This window comes from Oncorhynchus masou, chromosome 1 (assembly GCF_036934945.1).
Source record: "Oncorhynchus masou masou isolate Uvic2021 chromosome 1, UVic_Omas_1.1, whole genome shotgun sequence".
Classification (NCBI taxonomy): domain Eukaryota; kingdom Metazoa; phylum Chordata; class Actinopteri; order Salmoniformes; family Salmonidae; genus Oncorhynchus; species Oncorhynchus masou.
Genome location: NC_088212.1, coordinates 32,468,896 through 32,495,736, shown reverse-complemented (window position 1 = coordinate 32,495,736; position 26,841 = coordinate 32,468,896). Strand labels below are relative to the sequence as shown.

The 26,841-nt window shown below is 44.5% G+C and overlaps 1 protein-coding gene across 7 annotated transcripts in view; it reads left to right on the top strand.

The window, feature by feature from the left end:
* The first annotated feature begins 723 nt into the window (after positions 1-723).
* The window catches only part of LOC135542211 (EMI domain-containing protein 1-like), a 72,449-nt gene continuing 46,331 nt past the window's right edge, over positions 724-26,841 (top strand). For 4 of the 7 annotated variants that reach the window (XM_064969039.1, XM_064969021.1, XM_064969030.1 and 1 more), the window contains exons 1-3: positions 725-1,418; positions 14,059-14,172; positions 14,320-14,423. In XM_064969039.1, the coding sequence (XP_064825111.1) occupies positions 1,231-1,418; positions 14,059-14,172; positions 14,320-14,423 (406 nt within the window). In that variant the 5' untranslated portion in view covers positions 725-1,230. Of the gene's footprint in view, positions 1,419-14,058; positions 14,173-14,319; positions 14,424-26,841 lie in introns of all 7 variants that reach the window. The other 3 variants (XM_064969055.1, XM_064969046.1, XM_064969013.1) reach the window with 2 other exon arrangements.

Below are 26,841 nucleotides of genomic sequence, written 5' to 3'. Positions count from 1 at the left end.
CTCGCACACGCTTTTTCAGTTCTGCCCACACATTTTCTATAGGATTGATATCAGGGCTTTGTGATGGCCACTCCAATACCTTGATTTTGTTGTCCTTAAGCCATTTTGCCACAACTTTGGAAGTATGCTTGGGGTCATTGTCCATTTGGAAGACCCATTTGCGACCAAGCTTTAACTTCCTGACTGATGTCTTGAGATGTTGCTTCAATATATCCACATCATTTTCCTCCCCCATGATGCCCTCTATTTTGTGAGGTGCACCAGTCCCTCCTGCAGCAAAGAAACCCCAAAAAATGATGCTGCCACCCCCGTGCTTCACGGTTGGGATGGTGTTCTTCAGTTTGCAAGCGTCCCCCTTTTTCCTCCAAACATAACGTTATGTCATTAGAATAAAGCATGGGCACTTATAGACACTCACGAACAGAGATTAAAGACTAATTCAGCAGCAGCATCATCACCACCATAATATTGGGCTATTTATGCATGTTTATTGACATCAGAATGCATCGGACTAACTTCTTTATTTCACAATCATTTATTCTGTTCACATGAGTCCCACGTGTAGCCTACCACTGTAGAATTTCGAAACTATAATGATTTAGGATTAGGAATATGACATAAATCACTCCGGGATAGTTCAGTGTTGATAATGACGATAGACGTTTAAAGGGAATCTGTTTTTAAACGTGCCTTGTTTCCGGTGAAATGTTGAAATAGAGAATGGGCAGGGTAAAAGACTGCGGGCTGTGCTTTTAAAAGACTGAAGGAGACTAATTTATTTCCATTGTGAGAAGCTCGACTTGAGATAGGCTACAGTACGCACAGACGGAGAGAGGGAGTGCTGATAGTGAAAAGAAAAGAGACCGGCCAGTCACATTAGCCTACCTATTTTGGCTGGTTGCTTCGGAACACTGCCTATAGATTAGGGCATGTGGGGAACTTTCTGCAAAGTCGGTGAATGTTTGAATATTTTTGTTTTCGGCCTGTCATTTTTACCTTTCTTTTCGTGATATTTAAAATGCAGCCACGTTCTTTCTTGCTATTATAACGGTAAATGTGTAGTTGATATTTGTATTTTATGTATTTGGTTGATGAAGGGATGCGCTCTCTCTCCGTGAAGCGAAAACCTGGACTTTTAGGTATATTTTTTTCTCGAACTGGAAAGAAATCTACTCACTAGCTCACTTTTTTTAGGAACTCTTCAGCCTGTGCTTTTTTGACGCCGCGGAAATGGGAGCGTGTCAACCGGACTGCGTGTCCGCGCTTTCCCGAAAAAGTTTCAGTTGGATTGTGCTGCTGCTGTGGCTGACCTCTGCAGCGCACGGAACCTGGAGGACGGGTCTTTACAAATATTCAACTGGGACACAGCTCAACAGAGAGTCTTCCGCAGCGTCTCAAACCTCTATTTATCAAAAAAGGTATGGATTAATGCCTTATCGTTTATTGTTGTGCATCTTCTAATTTGTATATTAGAGCCTATAACCTTTCATGGAAATGATGATTACTAGGCTAGTACAGTAGGCTAGATCTTCATAAGGCCCAATAAAACAAACCTGTCAAAGACTCACTCAATGGTTCTGTGTCTTTGAAGCATCCTTTCAGATAAAACGACCTGCTTTAGGATCCATACCATTCACAATTTGAAACATTCATAGATTAGGCAACATTTAATGTCACTAATTAAGAACTCTATTTTCAATTCATTTTAGTTGTCTTTATTTTTTTTTTCAGATATACTTATAACTAACCTATTGTTATCAATACCTATCCATCTTTTGAGGACATCAAAGACCCCTTTTTTTCTGCCTATTTAAGCAACCAACAATGACTCTTCCCAACCCTATTCTATCCATCTAGCAGGTCTCATTGTCTGCTTGACACTGGGTTTCCTTTTTCCTGTCCAGGCAGCACATTGCGCACTGTGTGCAGTGCTCTCCCATCCTCATTGGCCTGCCCACTGTCGCTCTGTGTGGCCTATTGGCTCCTGTCCTGTGAGAGCAATGCTGTCTCTAAACTGTGCTCTGGTCTGGCCGGCAGCAGTTCTCTTCCTTTCCAACATCTGCTGTCTCTCAGCTGTCAGGAAGCTCCTCATCTGACCAGACTCAGTCCTCCACTAAGCCCCACACACATCCATAAAGACAGGTACAAACCACCAACTTATCTGCCTCTATAAATCCCCCTTGTATGGGTCTCTCAGCAAACAGAGGGGAGCTCTTGAACTGGAATGGGTAGTGAATGGAAAACGCTGGTCTGTTTTATGTTGTGATAAAGTGGATCTGCTGAATAACAGGTGAAAAAGCTACTCTTTATCGTTTGTTGCACAACTATACTACTATATTGTGTGAAATGGTCAGATCTGTGTTTAGTAATCTCTCTTTCTGTTGGATTGTTTTGATGTTCTCCCTCTGTGTGTTCCTCCCCTGTGATCCTCAGAGGTGAGGGTTCCGTATAACAGCAGGGTTGTTGATGAGGGTGGTTCTGTGAGCAAAGCCCTCAGACTAAACACAGAGTGGAAAACACCAGCCCCCTCGCTTCCCTTTTGGACAAAGCTAGTGTTTTTCACAGAGGCCATCCAGCCAATGTGGATGTGATCAAGTTCCCCATCACACTAATATTTACTCTCTCAGGTTCTGAGCGATGGGGGGGTTGATGGGGGAGAGGAGAGTGGGTGGAGGGTCCTGCTGATGAGTGTAGTGTCCCTGAGAAGTGTCCAGGTGGTGCAGAGAGGTCCTGGCCTTGGTTCGCTGCGTTTACTCCTCCACCCTGAGTCTCTCTCTGTCACTCATGTGCTGTGGTTGGTGGACATGTTTACTAAACACATGCAGCTGCAGTTCTACTTCATCTGGGCTGTTGTCTGTCTAGGCTGCGTCATGTAGACAGGCATGTTTATGCTGTGTGTCAACAAGACCATTTGGGGGTATTACCATTAGTTCCGTGTAGGACAGAGGGCTGTCCTCTCCGCTCACATGGCCGTAGTAGGAGCACTGTAACATTCCTTTGTCCACATACAAAGCATTGAACAAAGTCTTGATGACAGAGGTACTGAGAGAGATAAAAGTGTATTTTAATAATGGTAGGGGTGGTCAAGAGATAATGACTATTGGTCAAGAGATAACAATGACTGAAAAAAGTCTCCGTAGTGCTAGATTCAGACCAGCATCCCGGGCAACCTAGAAATGTTATTTATTGAACCTTTATTTGACCAGGGTAATATCGAAGAGATAAAAATCTATTTTTCAAGAGAGACTTTGACTAAGACAGCAGCATCAACACATCAGTATCAGGGCTCCTGAGTGGCGCAGTGGTCTAAGGCACTGCATCCCAATGCTAGAGTTGTCACTACAGGCCCTGGTTTGATCCTGGCTGGATCACTACTGAGTGGGATCAGGAGTCCCATAGGGCGGCGCACAATTGGCCCAGCATCGTCTGGGTTAGGGGAGGGTTTGGCCGGGGTAACCCGTCATTGTAAAATCAGATTTTGTTCTTAACTGACTTGTATAAATAAAATAAAAGTGAAATAAAAGACAAACAGGCACATGACATCAACCAGACAAAATTGCCATCAACACAATAAGCAGCACATACATGACACAAGCCAGAGCTTGTAATAAATCACAGGGCCATTACAGTATCAAAAAAAAATACTTTGAGTGAACCATTCTTACAATAAAGGCAATGCAGCAGGGTTTTTTCACCCTTGGCCTAAATGAGGGCTATTGAAGCCAAGCGTAGTTAAGGGATAAGACAGCAGCTGTGTCATTCCACTAATTCAGTGGTTCTTGAGAAGTTTAACTTGGTCATAAAAAACTTTTGATTTAATTTTCCCATCTCGAGGTTAAAAAAAAACAATTAAATTACTATAGTAAGTGCGTATGAAGTGTCAATTAAACTAACAGGGTTGACTGTAACAAGGTTGACAATTTCATCCTAAATCAGCCACAAATCTCCTTGTGACGGGGGAATGGAAACTTGTTGTGTGCAACAGGGGGTGGCAATTGAATGCAAGCTTCACAAGTTTGCATTTATTGTTAAAACATTTCCAGCCAGTCTATCTATGGGTGGTAACAAGGTTGACGTGTTATGCTCGGCCAGCTCAGTTTTCCACCACAAAACACCAGCAAATGGCCAAAAAGAGTAGGACCAGTTCACCTCCCACTAGGCAGAAACACCTATTTAACTTCTATTCCCCTTTGGTTCAACATCATTTCATTGAAATGACGTTCAACCAGTGTGTGCTCAGTCGGCTGCTTTTCCACTATGATTTGACTATTAGATCTTCAAGGTTTCTTTTTTTCACTCTTTTTTTTAAGGAACAGATTCACCATATTAAAATGAGTGACTCACTAGTCACCTTAAATAAGTAATAATATTCAGAAATGACTTTGTCAAAGCAACAAAATAACTAGGGCTTTACAATGATGGTGAAAATGTTGACAAATGTTGGGGCTAAGTGGGTTCAAATGTTTCTAGAAGTCACTGAGGGTGCACAGAAAAAAGTATTTATTAATATAAAAAAATCTGAATGATAAAGTGCACTTTATTTAATTCATTTCAAATAACAGTTTTTTTTCAATTCAATATTGGTGCACAATTTCTACTTTAAATATCAAAGGGATGCAAAAGGTACTCATTTTGTGAGCTATTTCCTGTGCTGCCAGCCTGAGGAGGGGGAGTCATGGTCTGACTGCCACACAGACCTCTCACTGTGGGACCTCTAGAGCCTGACCCATCACCACCGCATACTCCTGCACTACCCCTAACAGAGGAGCTGACAGTTACACATGCACACGCACACACACATGCATACACACACATACAGCTTGGTCATCCATATCAAAGAGTGTCACACACTCCCACCTACACATTCACTCAAACATCACAGGTGTCAAAGGAAAGTCCAAAAAATGGTCAAATACTCACACATGTCAGACAGTTTTCTCTGCTCCCGCAATGCAAGCGTTACCGAAGCGCCAAGTCTAGGACCAAAAGGCTCCTTAACAAAAGGCTACCCCCAAGCCATAAGACTGTGAACAATGAATCATATGGCGGCGGCAGTGTAGCCTAGTGGTTAGAGCATTGGACTAGTAACCGAAAGGTAGAAAGTTCAAATATCCGAGCTGACAAGGTACAAAATCTGTTGTTCTGCCCCTGAACAGGCATTTAACCCACTGTTCCTAGGCTGTCATTGAAAATAAGAATTTCTTCTTAACTGACTTGCCTAGTAAAATAAAGGTAAAATAAAATAAATGGCCACCAGATTATTTACATTGACCCCCTTCCTTCCATTTGTTTTTTACACTGCTGCTACTTGCTGTTTATTGTCTATGCATGTCACTTCACCCCTACCTACATGTACAAATTACATCAACTAACCTGTACCCCCACACACTGACTCGGTACCGGTACCCCCTGTATATAGCCTCGTTATTGTTATTTTATTGTGTTACTTTTTATTATTTTTTACTTACATTTATTTGGGAAATATTGTCTTAACTCTTTCTTGAAAAGTCGCTGTTGGTTAAGGGCTTGTAAGTCAGCATTTCATGGTAAGGTCTACACAGAGTGGGGACGTTTATCAGGTATGGAGAGCACTTTTGCCCGGCTCTGCTTAGAGGGCTTTGGCCCCCTCCTCTCATTCACTATGGCCTGATTGGCCCCTGACATGTCCTTTGATCCTGACTAAAATTGGAGCCCAATGGGACACCCCTAATGTCCCCCATTAATCTCTCATTCAACACCTCTTCTACACCGCTGCAGTATTTCAACCCACAGAGCAGTGACGACCACCAACACACTATACTACTGGTACTAATATGCTCTTTCATGTTCTTTTTTTTGGCTTTATTTGTCTTTTGATTTTGTTCTCTCTCTCTATTGTTGTTGTAAACAAAATACACTCTTTATCTAACGCTGTGTTCTATTCTAATCAGTCCTTCAACTTTCCCTCTGTCTTTGTGCAGAATAATGTCTTTCATGGTCTATCCCAGTTAGAAGCTCACTCTCGTTCTCTCCAGCTCCAGATTTTAACTCCAGGAATGTTTGATCTGTCTCTCTTCAATAATGTCACTGAATATCTCTCTCTTTTGTTGCACCCTTTTCCCTCTGCCCTGGGACCCACAGTGCATCCTAATTGGTCTATCCTCTACACCTTGTCTGATCCACTGAGGGCTTCCTTGTGTGACCTCTGCCGCCTCCTCTCCTCCACCTCCTCATCGCTTCTCGTCTGGCCGTCTGCCACATGTCTTTTGTCGTTTGTTCTCGACAAGAGCTTTTCCCACAGCCAGAAATCTAGAGGAATTCCTTGAGATTTTTATCATACTAAATGTCTTTTTTTAATGTTCTACCCTCCTCCCACAGCATTGGGCTGGAGAAAGAGGGTGAGAAGGGGGGCTGCGATTTTTCAACTATGTCCCAGATGAAGAGAGTTATTGAGAGGGAGAGGGACTGAAACAGGAAGCTCGGTGGGGAATGCACCTGGACATTATTCACCCTAACCTGGCCTTCCTCTGTCCTCTGTGAGCCTGCCTGTCTGCCCTCCTCTACTCTCTCTGTGTCTCAGAGGGCCTGGCTCTAGGTTTATTCCTCTCTCTATCTCTGTTTCTATCTTCTCTCTCGCTCTATCTCTCTCTGTTGTTGTTTCTTCTCTTTCCAATAACTAGTGCTCTTACCTAACTGTATATAGATCTGCATGGCCTTGGAGGAGCCTTCCTGTGTGAACAACAGTCCTCAGGCACACTGCAGTGAGAGGACAGCAGCAGCGCTGCTCACCTTGAAGAGAAGCTTGTCAACGTGACAATTTCATGAGCTCTCTGTCATTTTTATTAATTAGTTGTTGGGCCAAAGCTGTGATCTTTCTCTCCCTTAAGCATTTAGATTTCCTTTTTCCCTCTAAACATTTGTCTGTGATCAGTTTCAGGGCTCGTTGTGCCTTGTGATTTACTTGGTTTTGGTCCAGCATCGGGAGTGAAGGAAGGAAGGAGGGAGGGAGTCTGAGGTGTTTTCAGAGAGACTTGATACTCGCAGTGGGCCTGCTTGCCTGCCTGGTGCCAGTGCCAGTTAAACACAGCCGTGCTGTTGGGTTTCACACCTTGTAACCAGGGGACATCTCAACCCTGGGGAAGTTTACACTTTGCAGTTGAGACTGGAACTATTAGGTAAAACAAACACCTGTGTCCCTAATGTGAGATGCAGTTCCCCAACTCCCCACTAGTTCAGCTGTAATGTTTCACTTTGATAGCACAAGCTACAGTATACTGAGTCTCTATAAAAACTACTTCAGCCGCAATCTGTTTATCACTGTGGTACTTTTGCAATGGATAACACAAGCTATAGTGAGTCTCTATAGAAACAAAGTTGTCTCTTCTATCAAATAAAGTCATTATTTGTGAGAGCCTTACTGCAGACTGCTGTGATTCCAGCTGAGTAGTAGAAATGACATGGGGGCCATGTTGTAGCAGGGGATAATGTTTTAGGCGGTGTTACCTCTGCTTAACAGACTCTTGGTGAGCCCGTAGGCCCATGGTGGATCAAAGCTGGGAACAATCACAGTGTCTGATCCTCTTTGTAGTGGGGAGGATGTGGGCAATTCCTCTCACACACAGGCAGGCTCATCTCGGGCATTACCAAACTGGCGTACTGTTATGTTCAGCTCATAACGGTTTTATTTATCTTTCTGTGTACTGAACTCGACCCTACTCTACTCTGCTGTGCTGTATTGTACTGCACTGTACTCTGTACTCTACTGCGCTGCACTGTGATGTCCAAACTTGTTAAACATGAGGAGAATGACATTCCTATCCCTAATTATGTATTTCTGTGTAGTACAGATCAGGGACCAATGACCAAAATATATTTTTTCAATCTCAAGGTGCTATCTAGAACCTTTAAGGGTTCTTTGGCTGTCCACATGGGATAACCCTTTGAAAAACCCTTTTTGGTTCCAGGTAGAACCCTTTTGGGTTCCATGTAGAATCCTTTCTACAGAGGGTTCTACATGGAACCCAAAAGGGTTATACTTGGAACCAAAAAGGATTCTACATGGAACCAAAATGGGTTCCCCTATGGGGACAGCCACTTTTTTATAAATGTGTGCCATGTCATAGCTGACACCGATTCCTTCTGTAGACGTCTTTGAATCTTAATTCTGAGAAGACAGTCAACAGAGCTTTTGGAAAACGTGGTCGCATAAAACCGGAGGGAGATTTTACCATAATTCCGTTAACAAATTTTGCATCTGCACAGTTCTTCCACTAAATTTGTTTTGTACATTTTTCAGTGGAAATTGTTAAAAGTAGTTCTTGTGCATAGAGTTGTATGGTTTGTTAAACGTTGCAATCAATAGTTTCTGTTTGGCAGACATTTTAAAGAAAACAAAACTGAGTCAAAGCATAATTCCATTAATGTGGAAATTCTCTCTTCTAATATCCACTGGATGAATTCATCTGGCTAATTCCCAGTCCTGTTGTGATCTAATCCGTGCCATCAGTCATGGTAATATTCCTCATACAAGGTTAGTGGTTTAAACGGTGTAACCTGCTTTTCTTTTGATCCAGGTCCAATGCTGTCCGGGTAGTGGACAGATCATTGTGGGGCGCAGCAGCAATAGCAGAAATCCCCATTTCAGGTGATTGTTCAGGTGATTGTGGTAAGGGTAGGCAACCACACGTCTGCCACGCTGATCCTCAACACGGGGTGCCCCTCAGGGGTGTGTGCTTAGTCCCCTCCTGTAGTCCCTGTTCACCCACGACTGCGTGGCCAAACACGTCTCCAACACCATCATTAAGTGGTAGGCCTGATCACTGACAATGATGAGACAGCCTATAGAGAGGAGGTCAGAGACCTGGCAGTGTGGTGCCGGGACAACAACCTCTCCCTCAATGTGAGCAAGACAAAGGAGCTGATCGTGAACTACAGGAAAAGGCGGGCCGAACAGGCCCCCATTAACATCGACAGGGCTGTAGTGGAGCAGGTTGAGAGTTTCAAGTACATTGGTGTCCACATCACCAACGATATATCATGGTCCAAACATACCAAGACAGTCGTGAAGAGGGCATGACAACACCTTTTCCCCCTCAGGACCCCAGATCCTCAAAAGGTTCTACAGCTGCACCATAGAGAGCATCCTGACCATAAGGCACTATAGATGGTAGTGTGTACGTCCCAGTTCATCACTGGGGCCAAGCTTCCTGCCATCCAGGACCTACAGTATATATTAGGCGGTGTCAGAGGAAAGCCCAAAAAATTGTCAAAGACTCCAGTCACCCAGGTCATAGACTGTTTTCTCTCCTACCGCATGGCAAGTGGTACTGGAGCGCCAAGTCTAGGACCAAAAGGCTCCTTAACAGCTTCTATCCCCAAGCCATAAGACTGTTGAACAACTAACCAAATGGTCACCGGCTTATTGACATTTACAGACTATTTCTTAACTCTTTCTTGAACTGTTAACGGCTTGTAAGTAAGCATTTCGCGCTAAGGTCTACACATGTTGTATTCAGCGCATGTGACAAAGTTTAATTTGATTTGTTGTGTGATAGAATAGCTAAGGTCTAGGAACAAGAAAAGAAAATCGAGGGATATCAAGGGATAAACCACTTCCCCTGGCTAGTTCTGAACTGAAGGAGGGATGGTTAGAGGTCTGGCCTCCCATGAAGCGCAGGGACAACAGATGAAAATTAGCTATCGAGCTAAATCTGGTGCAATTGCATGTTGTACATGGTCCCTGACAAATAAACATAATAATTTTAAAAAGCATGGTAGCTCTCTCTCTTTCTCTTTTTCTATTCATTTACTCTCTCTTCATCTCTCTCTCTCTCTCTCTCTCTCTCTCTCTCTCTCTCTCTCTCTTTCATCTTCATATTCTCTCTCTCCTCTCTCTCTCTCTTTCTCTTTTCATCTTTTCTCTCTCTTCATATCCTCTCCTCTTCTCTTCTCTTTTCTCTCTCTCTTTCTGAGGCTTCAGAAGGTTATCTATTGGTTCTGGAGGCCATGGAGGGGGAAGGAAACAGGGACCCATCCCAACAACCCATTTACCCTTTATGGAGGCTCATACAGTGTTAAAGAGGGAAAGGTTCTCTAGATTATATGGCCCTAGTAGGAGCTTGTGTGCACTGTGCAGGCACTACAACATGTAGGAGTTGTTACTGTGGTCTGCTTAAGGGCTGCTCAGCTTGGTACACACACACACACTTTCTCACACACACACTACATGACCAAAAGTATGTGGACACCTGCTTGTCGAACATCTCATTCCAAATGTATGGACATTAAAATGGAGTTGGTTCCCCCTTTGCTGCTATTACAGCCTCCACTCTACTGGGAAGGCTTTCCTCTAGATGTTGGAACATTGCTGCAGGGACTTGCTTCCATTCAGCCACAATAGCATTATTGAGGTCAATTCATCCAGAAGGTGTTCTATGAGATTGAGGTCAGGGCTCTGTGCAGGCCAGTCAAGTTCTTCCACAACGATCTCGACAAACCATTTCTGTATGGACCTCGCTTTGTGCACGGTGCATTGTCATGCTGAAACAGGAAAGGGCATTTCCCAAACTGTTGCCACAAAGTTGGATGCACAGAATCATCTAGAATGTCATTGTATGCTATAGCGTTAAGATTTCCTTCACTGGAACTAAGGGGCAAAGCCCCACCACGAAAAACAGCCCCAGACCATTATTCCTCCTCCACATAACTTAACATTTGGCACTATGCATTCTGGCAGGTAGCGTTCTCCTGGCATCCGTCAAACCCAAATTTGTCCGTCGGACTGCCAGATGGTGAAGCGTGATTAACCACTCCAGAGAACATGTTTCTACTGCTCCACAGTCTAAATTATTTTCTCTGGGTGTGCACCAGCTCATGCTTTTTATGAAGCTCCCGACAAACAGTTATTGTGCTGACGTTGCTTCCAGAGGCAGTTTGGAACTCGGTAGTGACTGTTGCAACCGAGGACATACAATTTTTATGAGCTACGTGCTTCAGCACTCGGCGGTCCATGTGGCCTATCACTTCTCAGCTGAGCTGTTGTTGCTCCTAGACCTTTCCGTTTTACAATAACAGCCCCTACAGTTAACCGGGGCAGCTCTAGCAGGTCAGACATTCAACAAACTGACTTGTTGGAAAGGTGGCATCCTATGACGGTGCCACGTTAAAAGTCACTGAGCTCTTCAGTAAGGCCATTCTAATGCCAATGCTTGTCTATGGAGATTGCATGGCTGTGTGCTCGATTCTATATACCTGTCAGCAACGGGTGTGTCTGAAATTGCCGTATCCATTAATTTGAAGGGGTGTCCACATACCTTTGTATATACAGTGGCTTCTCCACATTTTGTTACATTACAGCCTAATTCTAAAATTGATTCAATTGTTCCCCCCCTCATAAATCTACACATAATACCCCATAATGACAATACAAAATATAAAAAATTTTGCTAATTTGTAATAAACCCCCCCAGAGTTCAAATCTTGGCTGGGCCTGGATTTGGACATTCAGAGACTTGTCCCGAAACCACTGCTGCATTGTCTTGGCTGTGTGCTTAGGGTCGTTGTCCTGTTGGAAGGTGAACCTTCGCCCCAGTCTGAGTTCCTGAGCACTCTGGAGCAGGTTTTCATAAACAATCTCTCTGTACTTTTCTCTGTTCATCTTTGTCTCAATCCTGACTAGTCTCCCAGTCCCTGCTGCTGAAAAACATCCCACAACATGATGCTGCCACCACCATGCTTCACTGTAGGGATGGTGCCAGGTTTCCTCCAGACGTGACGCTAAGCATTCAGGCCAAAGAGTTCAATGTTGGTTTCATCAGATCAGAGAATCTTGTTTCACATGGTCTGAGAGTCTTTAGGTGCCTTTTGGCAAGCTCCAAGAGGGCTGTTATGTGTCTTTTACTGAGGAGTGGCTTCTGTCTGGTCACGCTACCATAAAGGCCTGATTGGGGGAGTGCTGCAGAGATGGTTTTCCTTCTGGAATGTTCTCCCATCTCCACAGAGGAACTCTAGAGCTCTGTCAGAGTGACCATCAGGCTCTTGGTAACCTCTCTGACCAAGGCCCTTCTCCCCCGATTGCTCAGTTTGGCTGGGTGGCCATCTCTAGGAAGAGTCTTGGTGGTTCCAAACTTCTTCCATTTAAGAATGATGGAAGAATGATGGAGGGCACTCTGTGTTTGGACTTTCAATGCTGCAGAACATTCTTGGTATCCTTCCCCAGATCTGTGCCTCGACACAATCCTGTCTCGGAGCTCTACGGACAATTCCTTTGACCTCATGGCTTGGTTTTTTGCTCCGACATGCTGTCAACTGTGGGACCTTTTTATAGACAGTTGTGTGCCTTTCCAAATCATGTCCAATCAATTGAATTTACCACAGAAACATCTCAAGGATGATCAATGGAAACAGGATGCATCTGAGCTCAATTTCGAGTCTCATAGCAAAGGGTCTGAATACTTATGTAGATATGCTATTTATGTTTTGTTTTTTTAATACAATTGCTAACATTTCTAAAAAACCTGTTTTCCCTTTCTCATTATGGGGTATTGTGTGTGCATTGTTCAGGATTTGTATTTATTTAATCCATTTTAGAATAAGGCTGTGTAAAAAGTCAAGGGGTGTGAATATTTTCCGAAGACACCGTATAGTGTATATAGTAGTTACACACAGTCATTGGTTTAAACAACCTGCCGCATATGCAAACATCATGACACGAGTATTATTATAATCAAATCATAGTATTACTATGAAGTACACAGAAACTCCTCTGCTGTTCTGTGTTCTATATGCTAAACAGGTGGCAATATGGTAATTGTTTCCATGTTCTGCCCTCTACTCAGCGCAAGCCATATGAGGGTGATCATGGTATTTGTACACTTTGTTGTTAACAAAAGACTGCTAACACATGTTGGCTCTAATAGCCTCCGTGTAGATATCTCTCTGTGTCGCTCCATGTTTCCTTGATTTATGGTTGTCGACTTGAGGGATGAGAAGGAAATCCAAAGAGATATCAATAGGACTTTGTCTCGTCTGGGTTTTGCAGGGTTTGTATCATAAACTCCTCTAGGTTCTCCTCTTTCTCCCTCATCCGGTCTGTGTTGCCGGTGGCTTTTAATTCTTGCTCGATGTCGGACATGTTTAATGAATACCATCGAGAGGTTTCCCCCCCTTATTTCTAAGAGCATTGTTTCCCTTGTTAGCATTTTCTTCCGACCAATAATGCAGTGATTGAAACCATCCCATGGCTCCTCTCCTAAATCAGGCTCAGATGTCTTTGGCTGCATGTGGTCCAAAATAAATCTAAAAACCAAGACCTTCATTAGTTGTGAGAGCTTTATGTAGTGACAGTATGTATACAGAGCCTTTATAGAGGCTACTTAACAACTGAGCGGTAAATGTAAAGCTTTGGTGTTTAACTTCTTAAAAGACACACTTTGACCAGTGAGGACTTCTGTGTCAGGGAGTGGGCCTATGACTTACTATTAACTTGTGTTTGAAACTCACTCTAATGTGTAGAGCTCCCCCCCCCCCCCACTCTTGGTTCCCCCTCAGTGGCTCTGCCTCTCAAGAGACCCAGGGGGGGAAGCCAGCGGATAAGGGAAGACTACAATGTCAACACAGCCTACAACAAGAGTGTGCAAAGCTGTCATCAAGGCAAAGGACGGCTACTTTGAAGAATCTCAAATATAAACACATTTTTATTTGTTTAAAACTTTTTTGGTTACTACATGATTCCATATGTGTTATTTCATAGTGTTCATGTCTTCACTATTATTCTACAATGTAGAAAATAGTAAAAACATTTTAAAAACCTTTGAATGAGTAGGTTTGTCAAACTCTTGACTGGTACTGTATGTTTGTGTGAGAGAGATAAAAATACTGTGTGGATGTTAAATCAGATAATGATATGACCACCTGTTGCTTGTAGTTTTGTAGAACAGGTGTGGAGGAGAACTGAAGCCAATAGTACGTTTACCTCCCCTTTTGTCTTGTTGACTTTGAGTGCACATGCTAAACCTGCTCTGTGTGTCCCCCGTCCCCTCTCCCTCCTCCCTCTCTCTCCTTCTCGCCACTCTCTCTCAGGAACTGGTGTCCCCATACGGTCACTAAGACAGTGACGTGCCAGGTGCAGAATGGGACAACCATGCAGCGTGTCTACCAGACATGTCGCTGGCCACAGGGATGCACAGGGGGCAGGTGAGTCTCTCTAACCCAAAACACAGCATGTCAAAACCTCATGAACACACCCTACATCTACAGCTTGATGAATGAGCCACACGATCAGAGGAACTGGTTCCTCCTTACACTGTTTGTGACATTGGCCTGTGCGTGTGTGTTCCTCAGCTACCGGACAGTGGTCAGACCCTCCTATAAGGTGGTGTACCGTGCCGTCACTTCTCTGGAGTGGAAGTGCTGTCCAGGCTACAGCGGCACCGCATGTGAAGAAGGTAAGAGGGCAACAGAGGGATTTATGCACTTACAGACTTCTCAGATCTTCTCCAGATCTTCTCCACGTCTCTGTACTTCTCTCATTTCTGGTCCCTGTAGTGTCTTTCTCTCACCTCTCTACATCTCATTTCCTCTCTCTCTATCTCTCTCTCTCTCTCTCTCTCTCTCTCTCTCTCTCTCTCTGCTCCTCTGCTTGACTGGCAGTGCTCGCTCACAACTGAAAAGCAGAACAATGAGGACATAAGGTTTTGGTGAGAAGAGAGAGAGAGACCCCAGGATGTGAGAGTGATTAAGGGCTGAGGTAGTTAATCATGTGGATGTGTAGTCCTGGAGGCCTGGAGCCTGGTTCTGACGCGGCTCCTCAGCCGTGGAGTGGAGGGGGAAACCGTGACGACCAGACAGCTGCCAGGATGCCTTGGCTCTCTCCTCCACTTCTTCCATCTCTCCACACTCTCACTTCTCTTTTCACTCTCACTCTGGTTTGATCTCTCTCTTTTCTTCTCATCCCTTTCTCCAAGTTATCTTTTCTGACTTATCTGAAGTTCAATAATGTATCAAGGTCTTTGTTCTATTCCCCATTTCCATCAGCACACCTCTCTGTCTCTATCTTTCTCTGTGTTATCCAGTATTACCAGTTCCCCACTGTGTTAGTCTCCTAGGAGTTCCTCCGAACTAATATATGAGTAATATGACTAAAGTGTTTGGTACTTTCCACTAGGATACCCCTCTGTTTGCCTGCATCATAACAAAACATTCTCACTCTCCAATAGTCTTGCAAAAACCTCACATCAGGATCTCAGGGCAGAGCCAACAGCCTCCATTTTATTAATCTTCTAGGTTTTTATGTGTCCAACTTCACAGTCATTGAAGCACGTAAGGTCAATTATTTTTTGTGGTTTAGAGTTATATAGTCCAGCTGCAAGTGTGTTGTCATCCTCTACCATGCTAACTCTCTGTTATTGCTCTTCTGATCATTTCAACTCCAGTAGCTCCCCCCGTCCATGCGACCACGCCCCCACACACACCTCTCCTCACCCCTCTCACCCAGAACAGAACAGAGCCTAATGATTTCCCTTGGTGCTGGCTGGCCCCCTGTCTCAGCCTTGTCTGGGGTACAGGGTGGAGTGACTGTTTGTCCCAGGACTCGGGGCTGTTAGTGTTCTAGGTGGAACTGTAAATCGTTGAGCTTTGTGACACAGATTACAATAACCCTTTGCTATGGTAAAACATTGAGTTCTCAGTGGTGTTGACATGGGACTGCTGTTTCCCTCTCCAACCAGCCCACTCCTCCCAGGTGAGCTAACAGTTTCTCTGGGGCCTCCCAGGGGCCCGCTGCTGGGTGCTCTAAGGGGGCCTCTTTTGGGAGAAATTACTCCACTTTTCCCACCAGCACACCCTTTACACATGTTGACACAAGGTGTACACATGTAACACGTACTCGGATACAGGGTACAAGACACTCAAAAACACCCATACGTGCATGGATGAAAACAGGCTACCGAGATACACACACACACACACACACATGGAAAGCAGACACACACACACTGTCAACATAATTATCCAATTACTGTATGTGCTGTGGGAGATTCCCTCTGGTTGTCATGGAGGGCTGTAGTGGGGGTTTGACTGGAGGGCGGGGGGGGGGATTAGGCACTTATCTGAGTGCCCTTCCTGGTGGCTCAGATCACAGGCAGCGCTGAGTGGAAGTGACAGCTCCTATTTGGAGAGAGCTGCGCTGAAGCACCGTGGATAGCATCCAGGACCGCCTCCGGCGCTCTGCAGAAGAGGCCCCTGACAGCACACGATCTGATACCCCTCCTCTCAGCCCCCTCATCCCCTTTCTTAGGGAGCAAAAACCAGCGACATGGGGATGACTGGAGATAGGATTGCACAAATTGTTGACATAGCGTTGTCAAGGAAGGTTAGAGCGCCACTCACAGGTCCATTGAATGTGAGGTCAAGTACAAGCTGTGTGCTTGTCACTCTGCTGCCTGTTTGCTGTCTGCCTCTCACAGACTGTGGGAAATGTGCATGATCCTCTCATTTACTTTACCTCCCCTACCTCTACCTCTTCTGTACAGCACCATTACCCTAACCATTACCCTATCTGAGGGCTGGTCAGCATTACTGTGTCCGTCACCACAGCAAACAGGCAGACTGGGAGGATGAGAGTAGAGGTGAGATTGAATGATGGCAAACCTCCTCACTCAGGAAAAGGCAGAGCGGTGAGGGCGCTGGCTGTAATCTTAGTGCTCAGTATTGTTGTTTTCATTCGCTCACTTTTCTGAGTTCAGCCTATGTCCTATTACATATGTGTACTCTCTGACCCGGTTGTGGCGTTTGGAGTTTGGTCCCCCCTTGCTGCTCCCCTGCCTGCTGACTAGGGGTTCTGACTGTCTGGTTTGTCTGATCTAGAGATAACACATCTCTGTTTTAGTTTAGAGTCCCCTGAATGTGTCTTTCCCCAGTCCCAATTACCCTGGGAGCAGAGTGCACCAACCCAGGATGAGTGAGCGCATGCTATTGGACGGGTTCAGGTCACTCTGGCACCCGAGAGACTCTCTCATCCAATCAGAGGTTCCCATGAGATCTGTGGCCTGTTGGCTCCACCAGATCCAGGCCAAGGGCTCCAAAAACAAAACATTACATCACACACAGGGGGGTAACAGAAAAACAGTCAGAGAATCAATGTGGAGTAAGATAACACTGTATTGCTCTCTGTCTCTCAGGCCCCCACCCCAATCTCAAGCCTTGGCTCAAATTCCAGACCAGTGGTGTGATTACTAGGTCCTAATTGTTTTCTATGAGGTTGGGGAGATATTGTGTTACTGCTGGACCTGGAACACGATGAGCTTGATGGAGGCACTTTCATATGCTTTCAGATAACAGGGATATCCCTTCACCCTTCCAAATAACACTATCAAAAGTAAACCCCATTTTGATAGCAATTTTATTTCAACAGAATTTCAAATGTATTCCATACAGGCTTGACTATGACATCCAATCTAGCTGTCAAACACATCAGTGTGCCTACAGTATCAAATACTGCATCAAATGGAGATCCCAGTCTCTCTGACATATAAACTGTGATAGTATTCATGTCTCCCTCAGGTCAGGTGTGTTAGTTGGCTGTACTGTCCTTGTCCTCTGGTGTGACTGAGTTATGTGAGGATGACACTGGGAGACTCCAGTTGATATCATGGACTGTACTTGATACAGTGCCCTGCGAAAGTATTCGGCCCCCTTGAACTTTGCGACCTTTTGCCACATTTCAGGCTTCAAACATAAAGATATAAAACTGTATTTTTTTGTGAAGAATCAACAACAAGTGGGACACAATCATGAAGTGGAACGACATTTATTGGATATTTCAAACTTTTTTAACAAATCAAAAACTGAAGAATTGGGCGTGCAAAATTATTCAGTCCCCTGAAGTTAATACTTTGTAGCGCCACCTTTTGCTGCGATTACAGCTGTAAGTCGCTTGGGGTATGTCTCTATCAGTTTTGCACATCGAGAGACAGAATTTTTTCCCCATTCCTCCTTGCAAAACAGCTCGAGCTCAGTGATGTTGGATGGAGAGCATTTGTGAACAGCAGTTTTCAGTTCTTTCCACAGATTCTCGATTGGATTCAGGTCTGGACTTTGACTTGGCCATTCTAACACCTGGATATGTTTATTTTTGAACCATTCCATTGTAGATTTTGCTTTATGTTTTGGATCATTGTCTTGTTGTAAGACAAATCTCCGTCCCAGTCTCAGGTCTTTTGCAGACTCCATCAGGTTTTCTTCCAGAATGGTCCTGTATTTGGCTCCATCCATCTTCCCATCAATTTTAACCATCTTCCCAGTCCCTGCTGAAGAAAAGCAGGCCCAAACCATGATGCTGCCACCACCATGTTTGACAGTGGGTATGGTGTGTTCAGGGTGATGAGCTGTGTTGCTTTTACGCCAAACAACATTTGCATTGTTGCCAAAAAGTTCAATTTTGGTTTCATCTGACCAGAGCACCTTCTTCCACATGTTTGGTGTGTCTCCCAGGTGGCTTGTGGCAAACTTTAAACAACCCTTTTTATGGATATCTTTAAGAAATGGCTTTCTTCTTGCCACTCTTCCATAAAGGCCAGATTTGTGCAATATACGACTGATTGTTGTCCCATGGACAGAGTCTCCCACCTCAGCTGTAGATCTCTGTAGTTCATCCAGAGTGATCATGGGCCTCTTGGCTGCATCTCTGATCAGTCTTCTCCTTGTATGAGCTGAAAGTTTAGAGGGACGGCCAGGTCTTGGTAGATTTGCAGTGGTCTGATACTCCTTCCATTTCAATATTATCGCTTGCACAGTGCTCCTTGGGATGTTTAAAGCTTGGGAAATCTTTTTGTATCCAAATCCGGCTTTAAACTTCTTCACAACAGTATCTCGGACCTGCCTGGTGTGTTCCTTGTTCTTCATGATGCTCTTTTAATGGACCTCTGAGACTATCACAGTGCAGGTGCATTTATACGGAGACTTGATTACACACAGGTGGATTGTATTTATCATCATTAGTCATTTAGGTCAACATTGGATCATTCCCGAGATCCTCACTGAACTTCTGGAGAGAGTTTGTTGCACTGAAAGTAAAGGGGCTGAATAATTTTGCACACCCAATTTTTCAGATTTTGATTTGTTAAAAAAGTTTGAAATATCCAATAAATGTCGTTCCACTTCATGATTGTGTCCCACTTGTTGTTGATTCTTCACAAAAAAATACAGTTTTATATCTTTATGTTTGAAGCCTGAAATGTGGCAAAAGGTCGCAAAGTTCAAGGGGGCCGAATACTTTCGCAAGGCACTGTATATAGAGATAGGCACTTGAAAGCAACTCACCACCATGGCAGAGTATCTCAGGGGGGGGCTGCAGGCAGGCAGGCAGCACAGTGAGACATTAGGGAGGAGGTTTTGCTGAATTAGTGAGGTTGTCAATGCTCTGCGGGAGAGTCCCCATCAATGTCTCTCATCCAAGCTGAGGCTGCGGTTTCTGGACCGCAATTACGCCGTGGCCGGGAGGTAGAGGCGCGGTGTCTGCAATAAGCCGCGGAACTGTAATCTGTGTTTTCACAGCTCTGCGTGGCTTATCAGAGGCCTACACTCTAAGCCCCTTGCTTTTAACATCACTGGGCTGCAGCTTGCCATTAGCAAGGGGAGTGTGGGAGTATGTGGGTGCTGGTGGATTTGTATAGTGAAGGATACAGCTGTTAAGCATGATTAGCTGTTTTAATGGCTGCAGTTTCTAGTAGCTGTAAATCGAAAGACCCAGTGTAAGGTCCCGAGTTTGGGGACTGCACCTCGCCAGTTCCCCTCTTTGAGTGCCGATCTCCACTCCCACTCCTCTTGGACCACACGAAGGAGCGCTGTCAAAAACAAAATATGCTGACCCAACATGAAGCCACCATTTTCCAGAGCTGTCCCTGAAGTGGTCCTTCTCCCTCCTCTCATCCACACACCCCGGGTCCCCCAATCCCTGTGTTTACAGTATAAACAGGTTGTAAAACCACTGGACCACTCACACGTACAGTGGGGTCTGAAATGATTGAGACCCTTGAAAAAGATTAACAATAATGATTGTATAAAATAAATAATTCAAATACTGAGCTACGTACTGTATGTCTCGCATGCTCAAAAAAATGTGGAAATTACATTATTTTCTACAAATACAATTACTTAAGTAATACTTTTTTTTCAAAATGGTAGGGGACCAAATTATTAGCACCCCTAAAGATTATTTTAAATAAAGTAGTCAAAGGTTTAGTATTTGGTCCCATATTCCTAGCATGCAATGACTACATCAAGCTTTTGATGCCTGTGTGCAGTTAGTTTGGGTTGTGTTTCAGATGATGTTGTGCCCAATAAAAACAAGTGGTAAATAATGTATCATTTAAGAGTCACTTGTACAATTTTCTAAACACTTCTACATTAATGTGGATGCTACCATGATTGCAGATCATCCTGAATGAGTGTTAATAATGATGAGAGAGAAAGTTACAGAGGGTCAAAGATTTTTTTTATTTTACCTTTATTTTACTAGGCAAGTCAGTTAAGAACAAATTCTTATTTTCAATGACAGCCTAGGAACAGTAGGTTAACTGCCTGTTCAGGGGCAGAACGACAGATTTGTACCTTGTACCTCGAGGATTTGAACTTGCAACCTTTCACTTACTAGTCCAATGCTCTAACCACTAGGCTACCCTGCCGCCCCACTAGGCTACCCTAACCACTAGGCTACCCTGCCGCCCCCAAGACCTGCTAATCTCCCCTGTTATTGGTAATGGTGAGAGATTAGCATGTTTTGACTACTTTATTTATAAGAAACTTTAGGGGTGTCAATAAATTTGACTCCTATCTTTTCGAGAAAAATTATTACTACTTGTTCAGCTAAATCTCTTTCTCTGAACAGTTGATTAGTATCAAAAAAAAAATTTGGTGGGGAGAATACAATATAGCTCAGAATTTGAATAATTATTGCTCATCTTTATCAAGGGTGTCAATAATTTTTGACCCCACTGTACATACACACATATACATACGCACGCTTACTGATTTATTTATAAGGAAATATAGACACACACACATCACATTTCACACACATGCACGTTCAGATACACTCACAACACAGGAGGTTGGTGGCACCTTAATTTGGGAGGACGGGTTTGTGGTAATGGCTGGAGTGGAATGGTATCAAATACATCAAACACATGGTTTGATACCATTCCATTCGCTCCGTTCCAGACATTATTATGAGCCGTCCTCCCCTCAGCAGCCTCCACTGACTTAAAATCACCCACGAAACATGATTTACACAGACACACATACCCACAATGGCATCCTATGCATACACACAGACAGGCATGCCCCCAGCAGAATGCAGACAGGCCTGTGCGGAGATTCATGGGCGTGTAAATGGCGAGCGACGGCAGCACAAGTGCCAAGCCCAAATTGGAAACAGCTGAGGCGAGGGGAGCTGAGGGCCCCAGATGAGATTAGAGGTGGGAGCGTCTAACTCCTTGCTTCTCCACTCAGTGGGGAATAGTCACAACAGCCATTCATTATAAAATTACACCAGTCATTTTACCAATGTGACCAGCCATCAATTAACTAAAGCAAACAGGGAAAAGGAAGCATTTTTCTCCCTCTGTTTGCCCCTCTGTCATGCTCCTCCTGTTGATGTTTGTGTGCTCATTTGTTAGGGTGGAAATGGTAAAGAGTTGTTTTAGACTATTTCGAAGTATATTTTTGAGGAAACCAACAATTGCCACAGGTCAGATGAGGGTTGAGATTCCTTGTGCTGCATGCAGGTCAGTTTATTTATGGTTTCCCTGGCCTCTGTTCTGAGTCCCTAGGGAGGTGTAAATTATTGAAAATCATGCTTCTTCTTCTTCTGGGAAATGGACCCAGCAGGCAAACTAGTACTTGTAAGGCTGCAGGGATGAAATTAGTGAAGCTGTGCGCACGCACGCACACACGCACACACACACACACACACACACACACACACACACACACACACACACACACACACACACACACACACACACAGTCCTGCCCCGTGGCAGACACTATGAGCTCCTCTGTCCCCAATAAATCAGAGGCATTTCCTCTCACCCTGCAGTTTAACAGGGCCTGTGTGGGCTGTATGAGTGACCCGTAAACCCACAGGCACTCTGTGGCTCTTTTCAGGGCCCTGCACAGCAAAGGACTATCAATGGGAAGAGGCAGAGAAATGCAGAGGGAGATGTGAGGGGGAAGAAAGGGGGAAGAGGAAGGGAAACTAGGGTTTTGACATCTAAAAAATAACCCTCTACTATCCTATTCTTTTTTTTGGGGGGTCAGTGCCGCTACTGACATCACCCTTCATCTCCCTGTGTTAGCCTCAGTTCTCAGGAGTAGCTAGCGGTGTTGAGGTCAGTCATGGTGTGGTGTGGTGCTGCAGCCCTCAACTGTCTCTGCTCTACATCCTAAGTGATGTCATCAGAGTTTCCACTAGGCCTGTCTGCTGTCCCTCAACCCCTCAGAGTGTAAACCAATTACCATCCCTCAACCCACCAAGGCACCATTCAGAAGTAGTGAGTGACATGTAGTAGTTAGAACACATAGCTGTCCTGTAGCCATGATGTATATGTCTCTGTGTTTTGACGTCGTTGAGTCTGAGACAATGGCAGCATTGATGGGATGGCCTGAGCTCCCAGGGGGCTGGTGGTAATGTACTGTACAGTCCTGATGAGTTCACCTGGCCTAGCGCTGCCTGGCTCCCAATGGGACTGCCCTCCGTCCATCTGTGGATCTCTTTCACAGAGGGACCTCCACTCAATACCTATACCACCTCTCCTCTTCTCTTCTCTTTTAATCTCTCTTCCACCTCTCTCCTCGCTTTACCATGTCAGTCCCTCCACTCTCTTCTCCTCTCCTGTCTTCTCACATAATCATTCCTCTTCTTTCCTATCCTTTAGTCTGCTGTGTCTCTCCTTCCCCTTTCTCTCTCCCTGTGCAGTGTGTCAGTACTGGCTGCCTCTCAATCCTCCACACTGCCAGCTCTCTCTTTCTCTCTTACTTATCTCTTTATTATTTTATTAAAGCCCTGGGCAGCCGCAGATATGAATCAGAATGAAATCTCTTCTCTTCTCCTCTTTTCTCCCTCCCTCCTGCAGTTGTGTCCAGATGCTGAAGGCAGAATGTTTAGTGTGAAACATTCTATTAATATGCAGTATCTGTTTGAGGTTTTGTGTTCGCCCAGAAGTCTTAATTGTCTTGTTGCACATTTGTCATCTATAAGAGTGCAAAAACATATTACGACACCACATGAGAAAGACTCAAAGTGTTTTGGTCCAATGGGCTGGGATTGAGGAAGGAGCTATCTAACCCAGGCCACACCTCCCCCCACCACCACACTCCCTTATCCCAAACCACAGACAGATCGACAACCACAACAGAGCATTGGACTGCGGTGGACGGACAGGTGGTGATGACATCATTTATGACCCCTCATTTCAAGGACCTCCCAAAATCACTCTTCTTGCTCTTCTGGGTGGATGAGGGGACTCAGGTTGCAGTCACATTGGTGTCCCCACTCCTCTCCCCTCAGTGGCTGCTGCTGACGTGGTGGAGGGAGGTAGTGCTGAGTCAGAAAGAGAAGCGGTCTGGTGATAGTTAGTTCTGGGTTGAGAAGGGGCAGAAGAAGGAGAAGTTTTTGGGGGGGATGAGCTGAAATTACACACAGGCTAATTGGAGACATGACTGGCTCTGTGAGCAGCAATCAGAGAAAACAGAGGACACTGCTTCACTCTGGGCTCTGTGGAACCAAATGCCTTGACTGGGGGAAAATGACTTCCCTTCATAGGGTGAGACAGGGAATAATGGAAGGTATAGGAGCGGGTCTCTAAAGATCAGATGACTGATATATGGACCAAATGAAAGTGATTGGCTGGCAGACAGGCTATGCATTTTACAGTAGGGTGTGGCGGAGAAAGATTAAGTGTGAAGATCTCTGATAAGACCCATGAGTGACCCATCCCTCATCATCTGTGTCTTGTGTGCGTGTATATGTGCGTGTCTGGGAAGTGACAGTCCTCAGTGACAGTCCTCCTCAGCACAGCCCTGTATCTGGCAACGAGTGTACGTTCACACATGCGCCAGACAGATAAGGAGCGTTTCCCTCTGCAGTGTGCTGTTTACCTACTAATAGAGCATGGAATACATGCATCATTTAGGAGAGAGCTCATATCTCCTCCTCTGTCCTGACTCATCCACTGTGACAGTCCTCCTCAGCACAGCCCTGTATCTGGCACAGAGTGTACTTTCACACATGCACCAGACAGATGAGGAGTGTTTCCCTCTGCAGTGTGCTGTTTACCTACTAATAGAGCATGGAAGACATGCATCATTTAGGAGAGAGCTCATATCTCCTCCTCTGTCCTGACTCCTCCACTGTCACGCCTCAGAGACCTCTGGACTCCATCATACTGCCATCCCCCCCCCCCCCACACACACACACACACACACACCTCCTCTCTGCTCTCTCCTCCTCTCCTCCATGCACAGAATGAAGGACAGACTTGGGAGGACCATCCTCCTCAGTGAATTATTATTTTTTTTTTTAATAGTGAAACTTATAGTTACTATTTTTAAATAAAACATTATTAAATATATTTCCATGTCACAAAAATAATTGATTAAAACACACTGTTTTGCAATGAAAGTCTACAGTAGCCACAGCAGCACTCTGAGCTCTTGCAGCATGAACTGACATGTTGTCCACCCAATCAAAGGATCAGAGAATGAATCTACTACTGAAAACATAACATAATTAGCTAGCAATGCAGTGCATAAAATGTGGTAAGTAATTGACTCAAAGAGAGACGAAGACAATAACTGAACAGTTTTGAACAAATTCATTTCTTCAAAAATGAAGGAGAGGCGAGAGAGAGAGAGAGAGAGAGAGAGATTATTAGTTGTATTTTTTTCACTTTCACTTAGCTAGTGAATGCTGCTAGCTAGTTTAGCCTACTCAAACACCTGGATCAAACAGAGAGGGATGGTAAGTGAGCTAGCAGGCTATGGCTATCCAACACGGGTCATTTTCCAAGTCACGTAAGCTTTTGGTTTTATTAATTTATTGCCACTGGGTCCGCCGGTGTAACTGCTTAACTGCTTGCTAACTATATATTGTACTGCATGATTGTAGCGTATTTATTAACGTGTGAGTTCTAGTAGCTATGTTGACTGACATTAGCTAATATGGTGACAACGATGTAGGCTGCTTGTAGCGGTTATGATATGAAGGTTTGACTTGGAAAGTTTTTTTAGTCTGGTCACATATGTTGTGCACTGAAGCCAACAAGCAAAGGGAAAAGGTGAGAGGAGGAGCGCACGTAGATGCAAGAAGGAATTAATGAGCAAAGTGATCATGCTGTTTGTATGTGGCTGCTATGAAAGTGAACGGAATTTGCTTGTGGTCAGGGGTGTATTCATTCTGCCGATTCTGTTGAAAAACGTTTCTTAAATGGAAGTAAATGGAATGAAACAGGGATAAACATACTTGAATTTCTCCAATAGAAACTCTTGTTTGCAGCTGTGGGACTATTGATTACATTCAAGATCAGCAAGATCACATGTCAAATTCTTTCCAAAGAGGACAGAGTGTCTGTGGGTTTTTTCTCCACTCTTGTACTTCATTGATGAATTAAGATCACTAATTCGGAAGGAGCTCCATGCACCTGGTTGTCTAGGTCTTAATTGAAAGGAATAACCAAAAACCCGCTGACACTCAGCCCTCCATGGAATGAGTTTGATACCCCTGAGCTAGATGCAGACAAGAGTGTGCAAGGTGGTATTGAATGTGCCACTGTCTGTCTGTCACCTTGATTACTCAAAATGTTTCTCTCGACCTGTGTGCCTACGTTAACGTTCATTCATAGGCTAGTTTGTAGCAACCTCATGATGCGTATAGGGAAAATTAGGGTATCATGTAGTAGCCTAAACCTATCAATGTTACACTGAGCTGGGCGAATGGAATAGGAGTGACAGTCATTCAATATGCTATAACAGAAATAAGGCCATGCTCATTAAACGCCACCTACTGCCACTGGTCTAAACATACTGTAGTCTTAGTGCTACTGGATGGGAGCACAGCAGAGCCTCCAGTCACAGCCCTGTCTATCTGCTGCTGTCGTTGGAGCGAGGCAGGGAGAAGAGTGGCTCTTCAGTACTGGCTGTATTATTTCTGTTGGCTCACCTCCATGTTGTCTGTCTGAAGGTTTCACCTGACAGGGCCTGTCTGGGTCTGAGAGACGGTGCTAAGATTCCTTAACATGACCAGCATGCTGTCTGTCTTATTCTGCAGATGGATACCTGACCTAAAAGAGGAGCTGTGAGATTCTGCGTGGTTCTGACTCTGAGTATCAGTCAGACTGATACACAAATCTCTCTGTCTCCTCAAATAATGTTTTTCCTTTCTGGACATAAACCCGTCATAACATCCTATTTACAAAAGAACAGAAGCATTATTCCAAGCTAATGCGTCTTTTATTGAAACTTGAAACTTCCACTGCTTTGTAAACCTAGCTGCTAGTGTAAACAGAGACTCATTAAGACTGTGTTACCAACGCTGAAACCAGATGGGTTCTGAACCAGAGACTGTTGAGAAGTGCTAAAAGTCCTAGCACAGTTTAGATCCTCCCCGTCTCTCTCTCCTCCTCTCTTTCTCCATCTCAGTAATCTATTCACCCCATTGAAGATGGAGAGAGAGAGAGAGAGAGAGAGAAAGATGGCGGTGAAAGACATGAGCAGCCGAATGAGTTGAAATTTGCCCCTGCTCCAAAGGGACACGTTTCTCTGAGTGCTGCCAGGAAGAGATAGAGCAGAGAGAAGAAAGAGGATGGA